Below are 14,446 nucleotides of genomic sequence, written 5' to 3' on the forward strand. Positions count from 1 at the left end.
TGTTAAAAGGATTATACCTCTATAGTGCATTCTAATGGAATTTTTGAATAGCCACTTATTTCAGTGACCTCTATGCTATAAACGAAAGCAATTCATGTCAAAGGTAGATTTCTAGTCTGTTGCTTTTGGCATAGAGAAAACTAATTGTTTCAACTGGTCTATTTCTTGTACAATGAAACCGACACAAGAGGCCACGCTTATCAGGCAATCTCTTGACCAGGGAAGTATTCACAAATGTATACTCATTTGCACAGATGAATTCTACTCCTCTTGTATTAGGATGAGCTGGGCCTTTAAGAGGTTCAAGTCCCGTCTTTTACCTGTGCCTGGGATTTTCTCTGAAATCATGTGAGCCAGGCCTCTGGGATTTGTAAGAGCCAAGCAGGGTGGGTTCAGGGCACGGGGGTTGTACGGTGTAGCAGGCTGGCCCCCAGGAAGCAGTGAGACAATCTGAGCCTTGGGGCAAAGGGTTGCCCCGTGATTTCTGGGCCGAGGGCTCCGCGTTGCTCTTAGGGCGAGGTTCAGTGCACGGCCACGGCACGGCTGGCAAAGGAGCCTCTGTCTCCCAGCCACTGCCTGTGCGGGACCCCGCTGGCGCGCAGCAGGCACCAGGGACGCTGCCCTTTTCCCAGGCGGCCGCGGCCCGGCGCGCGCGCTCCGCCAGTTCCGTGACGCGAGCGGGGCAGCGCGGCTGTAACGGTCCCACCGGAGTGGGTTCGCCAGCGGCGCGCCCAGAACTCGCCCCCCGCGTCAAGCCGGAGCCGGGCTGTCTTCGAGGAAGCGGGGGTGCGAGGGAGGGAGGAATTCCTGCGGCGCCCGCCCCCGGCACAGGCCTGTCAGCAGCGGGGACACCCCATCCTCGCGAGCCCGGGAGCCGCCGCCCGCCAGCTCCTCGCCGCCCCATCAGCTGACAAGGCAGCGGATCACATGACAGGCGAAGTCCAGCGAGGCAACATGGCTGCAGCTGAGGGGTAAGCGGCGGTTCTCTGGCAGCTGGTGCCCAGCCCCTGGCCGCTGCCCGGGCGGGATCCCCTGAGCCAGCCCTGGCCCCGGCGGGGCGGGGCGGATCTGCCCCTCCCGGGAAGGCAAGGCCAGGTCTTCTCCTAGCCCCTTTGCAGACTGACCCACCTAGCTGAGTTACAGCCGCCTGCTAGTCTGAACCAGGTGTTTCAGGAGAGTCCCTGTGATATTGGCCATGGACAGACACGAAAAGTGCCTGTGGCGTAGCTTGTAAGAGCAGCGGTTGGCTCCTGTGTCCCTCGTCAAAACTCCCCTCTCCCGTGTTGTATTGGGGGTGGACTTCTGCCCTGGTGGCTTCACTCCAGTGGTGCTGTGGGCAGCTACTGTATGTAGCATCACTTTTTCTGCGAGATTGAGAGCTGCTCAGCTGTGCGTCATAGGCCCTGTACTGCAGTCAGATAAAGGAGTTTCTCCTGTAACTCGACTGTTGAAGTCTTGTGCTTGCAGTAGCGTGGATCTGAATTTTGCCGTTGCTGTCACAATGAAATTCTGGTTTTCCCTGGTATGTGGCATAGTAATAGCATTGAATTTTCTAAGTGACCCCCCAGGTTTATGCATCTATAGTTATACTTAGGACCCTACCAAATTCACGGCCAGGAAAAATGAGTTACGGACTGGTGAAATCTGGTCTTTTGTGTGCTTTTACCCTATACTATATAGATTTCATGGGCAGGACCAGCACTTCTCAAATTGGGGGTCCTTACTCAAAAGGAAGTTGCAGAGGGGTTGCAAGCTATAGGGGGGTTGCAGTATTGCCACCCTTGCTGCTTTGCTGCTTTCAGAGCTGCGCAGCCAGAGAGCAGTGCCTATTGGCTGGGTGCCCAGCTCTGAAGGCAGTACCTTGTCAGCAGCTGTGCAGAAGTAAGGATGGCAATTCTAGACCAGGGGTTGGCAACCTTTCAGAAGTGGTGTGCCGAGTCTTCATTTATTCACTTTAATTTAAGGTTTTGCATGCTGGTAATACATTTTGATGTTTTTAGGTTTCTCTCCATAAGTCTATATATAATAAAGTTGTAGGTAAAGTAAACAAGGTTTTCAAAATGTTTAAGGAGCTTCATTTAAAATTAAATTAAAATGCTGATCTTAAGCCACTGGCCTACTCAGCCTGCTCCCGGCCTGGGATTCCGTTCACCTAGGCCGGCAGCGGGCTGACTGGGGCCTGCAGCCAGAACCCCAGGTTGGCAGCGAGCTGAGCGGGGCCAGCGGCTGGGATCCCAGCTGACAAGAGGCCAGCAGCCAGAACCCCACACTGGCGATGGGCTGAGCGGGGCCGGCACCCTAGACCAGCAGTGGGCAGAGCTGCTCAGCCCACTGCGGTCTGGGGTTCCGTCTGCTGGCTCCTGCCAATCAGGGTCCTGGCTGCTGGCCCCACTCAGCCCACTGCCAGCCTGGGGTCCACCCCTGCCCACATAGATTGGGTACTTACCTTCTGCCTGGTTCTGGCCCATTGTCTTCCTCTCTCTGCACTGAGCTGAGGATGGGGGTGCACTGAGCACAGGGGTGGGCGTGAAGGAGCAGGCTGGGGTTGGGGTGCAGGTCCTGACCAGGAGCTAGAATGAGGGAGGGGGCTCAGGGTTGGGGCAGGAGGTTTGGGTGTGGAGCACTTACCTAGGCAGTTCCCATTTGGTGCAAGGGGTGCAAGTGGGAATGTGGGGGAGAGGTGCAGGAGCTCCCATTTGGTGCTCAGGGTGGGGGTGGGGATGTGGGATGTGCAAAGTCAGGGCATGGGATGTGGGGGGCTGGGCATGTGTGGGGAGTGTTCCTTTCTTAAAGGCTCTCGCATGTTTCTATTGAAGTCAGTGGCAGACTCCCAACTTGCATGAAAGAGAGTAGGTTGCAGGCAGGAAGATTAAAAGGACATTAATTTAAAATTGATCATGTTTTTGACTACTATAATTACAAGCAACATTTAGGATTACAGCAATTAAAAGATTAGCTGTGAGGAAACTATTCTTTTTGATGGTTTTTGGTTTGTATTTGAAGGCACATTGTGCATGGATGAAGTTGCTTTTATGGTTTCCACTGTATAGTTGCAAAATATACTGCACAGAGGATTAACGTTAAAAATGTTGACTAGAATACAAGTTTATAGTGTCCCTTTAAATATAGCTTTTTTAAAAGGTGCTCTTTATTAGTGAAAGAAGCTTTCAACATAGTTACAGCTTGCTGACAAGGTTAATGAAGCCCCAGTCTACGCTACCAGAGGCGGTATTACAGATTTTACTGATGGGTGAATTGAGGCACAGGGAAGTAAATGGTCTCAATGGGAGACAGTGGAAGAGCTAGAAATATATCAGTGTCCAGGCTCTGAATGTATGTTAATCACTATACCATAGTTCCCTACAAAGTCCCTCCTCCCCCCACTAGATGTGATTGGTGGAAAGTAATAGTAATGAAATGTAACCTGTCTGAAATACATAAACTTTTCACATAAGGTTTGAATGCCTGAGATGAAAGAAAGTGACATTTTAAAAAATGATGTGGCTTACTGTCCTAGCTATATTTTACTTTTAGTTTAATAAAAGTACAGAGTGAAGTAAACAGCTATTGTTCTAATCACCTTTTGATCACGTGTCTCTGTCATGAACTGGGTGGAATAGTAATCTCTTTTGCAGGGTTGTTAATTGAATTTTTGCAGATCTCTCTAGAGCAGGGGTAGGCAACCTATTGCACGCGTGCTGAAGGCGGCGCACGAGCTGATTTTCAGTGGCACTCTCACTGCCTGGGTCCTGGCCACTAGTCCAGGAGGCTCTGCATTTTAATTTAATTTTAAATGAAGCTTCTTAAACATTTAAAAAACCTTATTTACTTTACATACAATAATAGTTTAGTTATATATTATAGACTTATAGAAAGAGACCTTCTAAAAACTGTTAAATGTATTACTGGCACACTAAACCTTAAATTAGAGTGAATAAATTAAGACTCAGCACACCACTTCTGAAAGGTTGCCAACCCCTGCTCTAGGAAGGTATTAGTACTGTGTATGTTTTGTAGTAGTATTGTCAGGTTGCAAGTAGGGCCCCAGTTCTACACACACCCTCATGTCCCATTGACTTTAATGAAATACTGATAAGTGTAAATGTGCAGGATTGGGGCCTAATTTTATTCATATAACTAACCTTCCTCATTCTGCATCTTATATGTGCTTAAAGTACAAGTGTAAGAGAAACACATAAACGGTAATTATAACATACCTGACATTGTGTAGTCACAATAACAGCTTTTAAAGAAAACATCTTTGGTTTCTGAGCAGCTGCTGTAGATATGCAAAGAGGACTAAGTCAGTAGTTTTGCAGCCTGTCATGCACCTTTTAGTTGGCGATGCAGCTGATAGTTGTTGGTCTTTTATATTCTGCATTTGAAGAAAGGTTTGATTAGTGTTGCATTCCTAAATACTATACAAGTTGCATTTCCAGTGTCACAATGTGCAAAAGAAACTGACTAAAGAATAATGCATGCTACATTCTTAGCAGTGTTGTAACAATTGAGTTTCTGTGCAGTTACTAGCCTGAGAGAGAAATGATTAAAATGAAGGATGGAAAGAAGTTAATAGGAGACGTGAATGCACAGAGGCTGATCCTGCTTCTACTGGGAAAACTCTCATGGATTCTGCTCCCTTTATAGTCAGTCAGCCTAGCTTTATATAAGTTAGCCATCCTTGTAGTAAGAAAAACTCAGAAAAGGAAAAACAGGATTTGAGAGGGAAGAATGAGTGAACAAAGATAGCAGAGAATGTAAGCTGTTTTTTGTTTTTGTTTCATTTTAAATAAAGCACTCAAACCCCTAACTTTGTACTGCATATAATTTTCAGTCTGGACATTTGATATCTTCCCTAGCAAGGTTGTATGAATTCGTGCTGTGGGCTCTATAAAGTGTTCAGCAAAGAATCTGAGGAGCTAAATAAAGCTTTGGAAAAATGTTCAACCAAACCCTGCTGTGTCCTACAAACCTTGCTGTGGGGGTCCAGCACTTTCCGCTAATCTCACTCTGCTTAGAAGCCACAAAGTAAAGTCCAATATGGTAATATTTTTTTTGAAACCACAGTTTTGTGCCAAATTATGCTGCTAGTTATATCCATGCAGTCCCATTGACTTCAGTGGAGTGTATTCATGACATTTTTTAGATGCAACTGAGGGTAGAACTTTGCCCGTATGTCTGTAAAAATGCTCTCAGATGAATTCATTTTCATCATTATTTTAATTCATGTTTCATACAATATATTAAACTGCTAGTAAAAGATCCTTTGTAAAATGGCTCGGAATGAAGTTAGCAAGTGTAGTTGTATGTAGACTGATAGTTTACTCCTGAGGGCATTCTGCACCAAAAAATTAAAAGTTATGTGCCAGAAATTAAAAATTCTGTACACAATATTATAAAGTTATGAGAATTTTATTTGTCAAATAAATATGAAGGCTCCAGCATGGCATTGGAGAGCAGAGGCTACTGGCTGCACAGAGGTGGGAGATCACTATGCAGCTTTCCCCCACCGGGACATGGATATAGCAGTGAGGCTGTACCCAACCCTGACACAGCGCAAGGACCGGGCCTGCCTCAGAAACACCCCAAGGCCCTGCCCCTCCATGCCAGGGACACCAGGTGTTTACAGACAGGCTCAGCAAGGCAGGATCTAAGTGGTGGGGGGGAGATCCAGGTGCAGGTTGAGAGGGTTCTGTGTGGGGCAGTCTGGGTGTGGGTTGCTCTGTGGGGGATCTGGATGCAAAGGGGCTTGTTGGAGGGTTCTGTGTGCAACAGTAATGGGACTCTGCAGGGGGTCCGGCTAAAGATGGTTGGGGCTCAGTGGGGGTGTGTGTCTGTGTGTGGGGAAGATTGAGCTCAGAAGGGGGGTCTGTTTTGGGATCCAGAAGCTGGGGGAATGGGGCTCAGTGGGGTGGGGATCCAGGTGCAGCTGGTTGGGGCTTGATGGAGTGTGGGGAGGGGGTGAAGCTTGCCAGGAAGGTCTGGGTATGGGGGGGGTCTGGATGAATGGGGGTTGGGCGGATGTGGGAGCAGCTCCTGTACAGTGATCTCTCCCCCTGCAGCTGAGGAGCGATGGGTTTAGAAAGTGCAGGGGGTGGGGATGTGAGTTTGCAGAGCTTCCTACAGCCAGGGAAGAAATCTGGAGGTGGATTTGAAATGGCCCCAGATGCCATGCAGGGAAGAGGAAGTCCTGTCCTTCCCAAGTAGGGTAATCAGATGTCCCGGTTTTTATAGGGACAGTCCCGATATTTGGGGCTTTTTCTTATATAAGCTCCTATTACCCCGATATTTGGGGCTTTTTCTTATATAGGCTCCTATTACCCCCACCCCTTGTCCCAATTTTTCACACTTGCTGTCTCGTCACCCTATCCCCAGCCCAGCCGGGACTAGCAGCTGAGCCCTGCTCAGGGTAGAAGCCACTAGCCAGGTCTTCCCCAGTCCCATCCCCTGCTCCACAGTGATTTACCTCTCTGCCAGCTGACCTGGGCACCTAAAACATATTGCTGGGGATGGTCACATGACTGCTCTTGTGGCTTCCCTTTGCATCCCCCTCAGAAAGTCATTCTTCTATGGGGAAGCAAAGAGATATATGGGGGACATAAATTCTGCCCATGTGCAGTGGCACAGAATCCCTCCAGGAGTAATAGTTATTGCTCCTTGAGTTTGTTCTAGTAGTCACAGGTTTTGTATGCAATAAAAGAGTTTATAATAAACTTAATGGAGATTAAAATCTGATCATAGCAGCCTCATATCAGGAGTACCCAAGGTTGTGTAGATGAGGGAGATTGGTGTTTTGTTTTTTTTTTAAATCAGATGCACCATATAACCTTGTAACTTGTCTCAGTTTACAGTGAAGATGACTTTTCTTCAGTTGAAAGTGTAGGCTGAGTTGTGCCAGAACATCTGCCTCGTACTGTGTATAGAGGCTATCCTCACATCACACAATAATTGCCAGGAGAATCTGAAAATGTAGTGTGGCATCCAGGGCTGGCTTTAGGAAGTGCGGGGCCCAATTTGAACAGTTTCGACAGGGCTCTGGTAGGGATGACTGAAAAAAAAAACACCTGTTAAAAAACAAGTGGGGCTTGTACTCACCGGGCGGTGCTCTGAGTCTTCGGCTGCACTTCAGCGGTGGGTCTTTCACTCGCTCCAGGTCTTCAGTGGCACTGAAAGACCCACCGCCGAAGTGCCGCTGAAGACCCGAAGCGCTGCCAGGTGAGTAAAAATTAAAAAGGCGCCTCTAGCCAGGGAAGGGCGTGGGGCCCTCTTAGGCTCGGGGCCCGATTTGGGGGAGTTGGTGTAATAGGCCTAAAACTGGCCCTGGTGGCATCTGACTGTCCCCTTTGTGCTAATCGCATCTTCTTATTCATATAGTGCTGGCAATAGGGAGAACGTGTGATTTAAGAGACCCTGCGTTGGCTTTATGTCTCCTAGGTTCACCCCTGTAGCGCCAGTCTACACTAGAAGCACTACCTCAGCACAGCTGCACCGATGGAGCTATGCCACGGCAGCACGTCTGGTGAAGATGTTCTATGCCCTCGGGAAGAGAGCTTTCCCATTGGCATAATATATCCACCTCCGCAAGAGGCTGTAGCAATGTTGGCGGGAGAAGCTCTCCTACTCACATAATGCTGTCCACGCCGGTGCTTGGGTTGGTGTAACTTTATGTTGCTCAGGGGGTGGCTTATTCACATCCCTGAGTGACATAAGTTGTGCCTAAATAAGTGGTAGTGTAGACCTGGCCTTTATCTTGTGCTCAATCATCCTGTGTGGGCTGTATAGACAGGTTTTATAGCCCCCTTATAAAACAATGCAGTTCAGTGCACGCAGCCACACTACACATGAGAAACTGGCCTTAGTTCTAATTAACTTTTACTGCATTATTTGAAGATTAAGAATATTTATTGCTAAGGCTGAATGGATTTGCTTTATCATTCCTATGGCTGGAGTTAGCCCCCAGTGAAAGCTTATTCTGTGCTTCTGCACAGTCTTCCTGTGCAAATGTGCTGCATAGCTAGTGACTCATAGGTCCCTGTAATTATCAAGTAGCATGTTGCTGGGGTTGTGGGAGAAGGTAATAAAAAGAATCAGATTTGAGCTTTATGCATCATCAGCTAAATTCTTATATAATATAGTCTTAAAGCTGGATTAGTGTATATTTGTATTCTATCTTTCACCTTTTAAAATTTACACTGTCATATCAGTGTTATAAAAAATAAAACATAAAACATTTTATTAGATTCTTTATGCTGTATCTGCAGTTAGAAATTGTGGGTTAGATTTCTGATTATAAAGCTTGCTCTACACAGCTATAAATCAAAGGTTACCTTTCAGATGTGTAATTTTCCATGACAGCCTTATAATAATTAATACGTGAAGGTGCATTGCTCTCATACTCTCAGGTTAATGTGGGTTAATTTTTTTCATCTTAGCAACAGTGTAGCATAGTAACAATGTGGCTGAATTCAGCACTGTTAACTCTCTCAGAAATATTGTAAATGTAGAAAATGATCCTCCAACTGCTGAGAAGAATACGTGCAATAAGGTGTCTGGAAAGAGGCTGAACTATATTGAACTAATTGAACTTTTGTCATGGTATAATTCCCCAATTTGAACCTTAGAGTCCAAACGTTGGGGTACCAGCATGAATTCCTCTAAGCTTAATTACCTGGTTAGATTTGATACGCTGCCACCAACCAGGAATTCCAGTGCCTGGTACACTCTGGTCCCCTCAAAACCTTCCCTGGGGACCCCAAGACCCAAATTCCTTGAGTCTCACAACAAAGGGGAATAAACCATTTCCGTCCCCCTTCTCCTTTCTTCCTCCCAGATCTTTCCCGCCCTGGGTACACTAGGAGATCACCGTGATTCAAACTCCCTGAATCACAACACAGAGAAATCAGGGTTTTTTTCCCCCTTTTCTCTCCCCCTCCCAGGCATTCCCTCCCTGGGCTATCCTGGAGAGATAGAGAGATTCAAGCTCCGTGAATCTAAACAGAGGGATTCCCCCTTTCCCCCTCCCTTCTTTCTCCCTGTCTCCCACCACTTTCCTGGTAAGTACAGACTCAATTCCCTTGAGCCTCAACAAGGGGAAAAAATCAAACAGGTCTTAAAAAGCAAAACTTTTAATAAAAAGAAAGAAAAAAAGTAAAAGTTGTCTCCGTAATTTAGATGGTAAAAGTTACAGGGTCTTTCAACTTATAGACACTAGAAAAAAGCCTCCCCCCAGCAAAATACAATTAAAAATACTCCCAGCAAACTACACATTTGCAAATACAGAAAACAATCAAAAGACTATAACCGCCTTTCTACTTAATACTCACTATTCTGAATATATGAGAGACTGTAGCAAGAAGATTGGCAAGAAACCTGGTTGCATGTCTAGTCCGTTTCAGGACCCAGAGAGAACAAAGCAAACCCAAAAAACACAAACAAAGGCTTCCCTCCACCGAGATTTGAAAGTATCTTGTTTCCTGATTGGTCCTCTGGTCAGGTGTTTTTGGTTCACTGTTTGTTAACCCTTTACAGGTAAAAGAGACATTAACCCTTAACTATCTGTTTATGACAACTTTAATCCTGGGTTTTTATTAATACTGCAGTTTTGAAGTTCCAGATCACCTTTCCCCTGTTGTAAATATGAAATAGAGGAATACTGTTTTAGACTTTTTTTCTTTTAGCTGGTTATGAATCAGCAACATATATTTATGGAATTTTAAAAACCTGAGTTATTTAACTAGTGTCTGTCTCTTCTCCTTTCACTCAGCCATAGACAATAGCAGCTCCTTTAAGATTCAGGGCAAAATAATGAATGATCATATAAAAACAAACTCATTTATCTTCACATGGGCCAAAGATGTAGCTAAAAGAACTTATCTAAACATGGATAAATCCATTTTATGTAAAGCTACCCTTTGGCTAGGATATTTGTTGTTGTTTTTTGTTGTTGTTGTTGTTTCTTTAAAGAAGTGTATCTCCATCCTAAGTTTTACTCAAATTGAACCATTGAAGAAAGTTTCTAGAAGACTGTCCAGACTTAGCTTTTGCACAGCAATTTGCTATATGGTCTCACCCAGTTATGAAGAAACACACAGTAATGTGTAACAGTAGGTTACGTTCTTGTTGTCCATCTATACGAAAACTATAGCTAGTCTTTGAAATCCCATATATACATACAAATAGTAAGGGAGTACAACAAATGTTGTCATTCTGTGTGCCATATCAACTGCCATCTTTTCTAGGCAGTCCTTCGTTCAGTTTCTGTAGATTTTCTCAGATGCTGTGTAATATTTGTTAAAGAAATTCTCCCATTCTGAATGTAACCTTTCAGTTCTATTGTTCTCAACAACTCATATTTTTCTCTCCCATGTTTGCTCTTATTTCACATATTTCTGCAGACTAACGTTGTAGTTTATTGCATGTCTCCCCTCACTCCAAATAAAATCAGTTCTGTTTTCTTTAAAGGAAGCTAACTTCTGTGTCACTTTACAGACTATAACTGTAGCCAGCAATTTTTATTTTTAGCACGTATTTATCATTTACTACTTGTATGACTTAAGTTTTGGTATTTCATATTCCCTCTAAGCAATACCATGCACTGTAACTACAGGGTTCTGTCTCTCTACAATCCTAAAACCTAGTCCAGTTGTGATGGACAAATGACTTTTTTCAGGTTTGACTTCCTTCTATGTTAGACTTCAGATAAACCCTGTGTCTCTCAATGATATTAACCTGTATATTATTTTGCAATACAGTTATCTTTTTTTAAAATCCTTTCTAGACCATCTTTTTGGTTGGGAAATGAGACGCTGAAAGTGCCAGCAGCACTCTTTGCTTTGAATAGAAAACGTCTTTGTGATCGATTAAGGGAGAATAAAGACATCCAGAAGAATGCTATTGTTTTGATGCAGGGTGGTGAGGAAGCCCAAAGATACTGTAGTGATACTGGCATTGTCTTTCGTCAGGTAAGATTTAAGTTTATTATACAGAAACAAACTCTTGAATTACTTTTCTAAGCTTGCATCTCTCTCTCTCTCTTTCTCTTTTAGTTTTTTCCTCCCTTTATTTTAGACTAGAGGCCAGATATTTAAATGTATTGAGGTGTTGCTGTCCTCAGCATTGCAATGCCTAACTGATTTAGGAGCCTAAATCTCATTTTCAAAAGGAATGCAGGCATCCAAGAGCCAAAATCTCATTGACAGTTGATGGGATTTAGACTAAGTGCCTAAATCACTTTTGAAAATAAGATTTCATTGAATTTCATAAATGTGGGGCTGGAAGAAACTTTGAGAGGCCCTCAAGTCCAGACCCTTGTTCTGAGGCAGGCCCAAGTGAACATAGACCTCCCTGACAGGTGTTTGTTCAACTTTCTTAAAAACCTTCAATGATGGGGATTCCACAACCTCTGTAGGAAGCGGATTCCAGTGCTTAATTGTAGTAGTAGTGTAGTACTTACTTATTTTATAACCCTGTTATCCTGTAGTTGTGTACACGCTGATTTAGGCTGAGTGCAGAAATGCCTAAATATCTTTAAAAATCAGGGCCTAGTACATTCCACCCTGTTTAAAAGGCATTGCTTTCACTGTTACTGACTACTTCAAATCCTAGATTAACCATTGTAACAACAATACTTCTTTGGCTTGGGGTTGCTCTTCTTTTTAATTGCTTATTTACTATATATTTTCATGTTGCCTAGGTCAATGGGGCCCCAACCTGGTTGAGACCTCTAGGCACTAGTGCATTATAAAAATTTGATAATAACAGTACATGTAGAAAGTGAGCCTTTATCCTAAGGGCATGTCTACACTTACCTCTGGAGCAATTGATCCAGCGGGGGTCGATTTAATCGCATCTAGTGAAGACGCAATAAATTGACCACCGAGCGCTCTCCTGTGGACTCCGGTACTCCACCGGAGTGAGAGGCACAGGTGGAGTCGACAGGGGGAGCGTCAGCCATCAACTTACTGCAGTGAAGGCACCGCAGTAAGTAGATCTAAGTACATCGACTTCAACTACATTATTCATGTAGCTGAAGTTGCGTAACTTAGATCAATTCCCCCCACAGTGTAGACCAGGCCTCAGACTTGCTTAGTTTTTGTCTGGCTTGGATTATAGAAGCCATAATCTTCTACCTGTCTGTAGTACAGAATTTTGCTAAATATGAGTGGTCTAACACACGTTAAAAATCTTTCTCTAATGTATTAATTTTTTTTCCCCTTTCACTCAACAAATATAAATGTGGGGTTTAAATGCCAGATCTGAACACACCCAAGCTGTGGAAGAGCATGGATATGTATTTTAACTTGCACGTTGGACCTAAACTTAATAAATTATAACTTGACTAATACATAAGTACCTGTGTATTTCTTTGTTGGCCCAAGCAGGGTTTTGTTGTTTTCACGTTGAACATATTATTGATAGTCATTACATGATAAAGATAATTGAATGATTTTTAGCTAGAGTCAAGCTTAGTTGGGTTTTCTTGTTACAGCGGACAGTTTTCTGCTTTGCCAGTTATAAAATGAATTCTAGAGTACTGCTTCAGTTAGTTCTGTGAACTGAATTTTTACATTTTGAAGAAAGGAGGTGGAAAAATTAGATTTTATCTTCTATGACAGCAGGCTGCTTAATACATTCTGTCTGGTATCTAGGGGAGAATGACACATAATCTATGGAGGCTTATTCTCCAATCTCTCTTGCCTCTGCCTCACCAACTCATCCTTGTCAAATTTTGTTGTTTTATCTCTGCCTTAACTTTGAGTTTTGTCCATTCCTTTCTGTTCCCAATGCAAAATATCCCTTAATTTCAGGTCTTGATAATCTTGTGCCATTTTTTTATTGCAGCTTCTTCCTCTCTGAAGGAACTCACTCTTCTCCCCTCTAATTTGTCCAAACTCTGCTGCAATTTAGGGCTGTGACTCACAGCCACATTGCCCATAGAACTTTTCTCTTGTCTTACCCTCTTCTTTCTCTGACTGTCTGTTTCTTCTTGCTATCTTTTTATCTTGTTTGAGATTGTAAGCCTTAAGGAAGAATCTATTTTATACAAAACATGCTATATAAGAAATAATTGTTAGTTCCTGGACCTTGCCAGAACCTCAAAGTAAGATTTGTATCACTGTGAAATGAAATGAGATCTGAATTATCACAAAATTTACAAACATTGTGGTGCACAAAACAAAAATATTCTTATTCAAGCCCAGAGAAATAGGAGTTAATATTAGTTAACTGTTAGTATGCTGATGTATTGTATTAGTATTTTGGAGGTGGGACGATTGAGGGATAAAGTAATGATATTTGATTTATTTATATAGGAATCTTATTTTCATTGGACTTTTGGAGTAACTGAACCAGACTGCTATGGAGCAATTGATGTTGATACTGGAAAATCCATTGTCTTTGTCCCCAAGCTCCCTGAAAGCTATGCCGTTTGGATGGGAAAGTAAGACATCTTTTTCAATGTAGCCATTTATTTTACAATTCTGATGTATCTGGCTGTTAACTGTGTCCATAATGTAATAAGTTGATATTTCATTTCTTAAAGTGGCTTTAATGGTAGTGAAAGGTGCTGTATTAACCACAGTGGAGATTTGAAATCTTCTGTTTAAACACAGAACAAGGAAAACTGTACAGCAGGCTTTCTTAGGCTGCCCTGCCAATTTACCTCAACCCTGACTTGAGAGGGCCACTTCTAATGGTAAGAAGAAAGTTCAGTCTTCGTTACCCCACTCAGTTCTTGGATTCCCTGCTAGAGCTGCTAGCAACTGACATTTTTGTTATGGGATAGTCTATGAAGCATTCACTAGATTTGACAAGAACTGAACTAAGCTGAATGCAGCTCATTTTATGTACATTCTAATCATATATTTAATCAAAAGATCACTTAGGATTTTATATTGATTGTACATCAGTTTAAACTCTTATTGTTCCAATCTCAGATAATCCTGGTTGAGCCACTGACATGCCATGTGACCTTTGGTAAATCACTTGACCTGCTAGCACTTCAATCAATTAATGTAAGAACAAAATAAAACGAAATGAAAATATCATTATGCTGCCTGTATAAATAAAGTACTCAAGTAAGCGGATCCTGTGAAGCACTGAGCACCTTCTGCCTGGTACAGCATTGAGACTTGGACCCTCAAGTATTATTAGGGCAGATTAAATTTGTGTCTTATTAAAGGCCTTATCTTGAATTTATTGAACATCTGTATGTCCCATTAACTTAAGAAATTCAGGATTGTGTTTTAAATTGATAGTTGATGATGTTGTAGTTTTCAAGTTGGTTTAAAATTATTCTTCCAAAACTCTGTTAGGGAACAAGTTATTTATTTTTAAAGGTTATGGTGCAGCGCTCCTCTTCCCTTCCCCCATGCCCTGACATTTAAGAAAATTATAACAAAATATATCAATAGCAAGACATTTTACCAAATTATAAAACTAACTCTGT

The 14,446-nt window shown here is 43.2% G+C and overlaps 1 protein-coding gene across 2 annotated transcripts in view; it reads left to right on the forward strand.

The window, feature by feature from the left end:
- Window positions 1–899: 899 nt before the first annotated feature.
- The window catches only part of PEPD (peptidase D), a 225,587-nt gene continuing 212,040 nt past the window's right edge, over window positions 900–14,446 (forward strand). Inside the window, exons 1-3 of one of the 2 annotated variants that reach the window (XM_050922831.1) lie at window positions 900–971; window positions 10,778–10,961; window positions 13,311–13,438. In XM_050922831.1, the coding sequence (XP_050778788.1) occupies window positions 928–971; window positions 10,778–10,961; window positions 13,311–13,438 (356 nt within the window). In that variant the 5' untranslated portion in view covers window positions 900–927. The remainder of the gene's footprint in view (window positions 972–10,777; window positions 10,962–13,310; window positions 13,439–14,446) is intronic. The other variant, XM_050922832.1, reaches the window with a different exon arrangement.

The sequence above is a fragment of the Gopherus flavomarginatus genome, chromosome 14, assembly GCF_025201925.1.
Source record: "Gopherus flavomarginatus isolate rGopFla2 chromosome 14, rGopFla2.mat.asm, whole genome shotgun sequence".
Lineage (NCBI taxonomy): Eukaryota > Metazoa > Chordata > Testudines > Testudinidae > Gopherus > Gopherus flavomarginatus.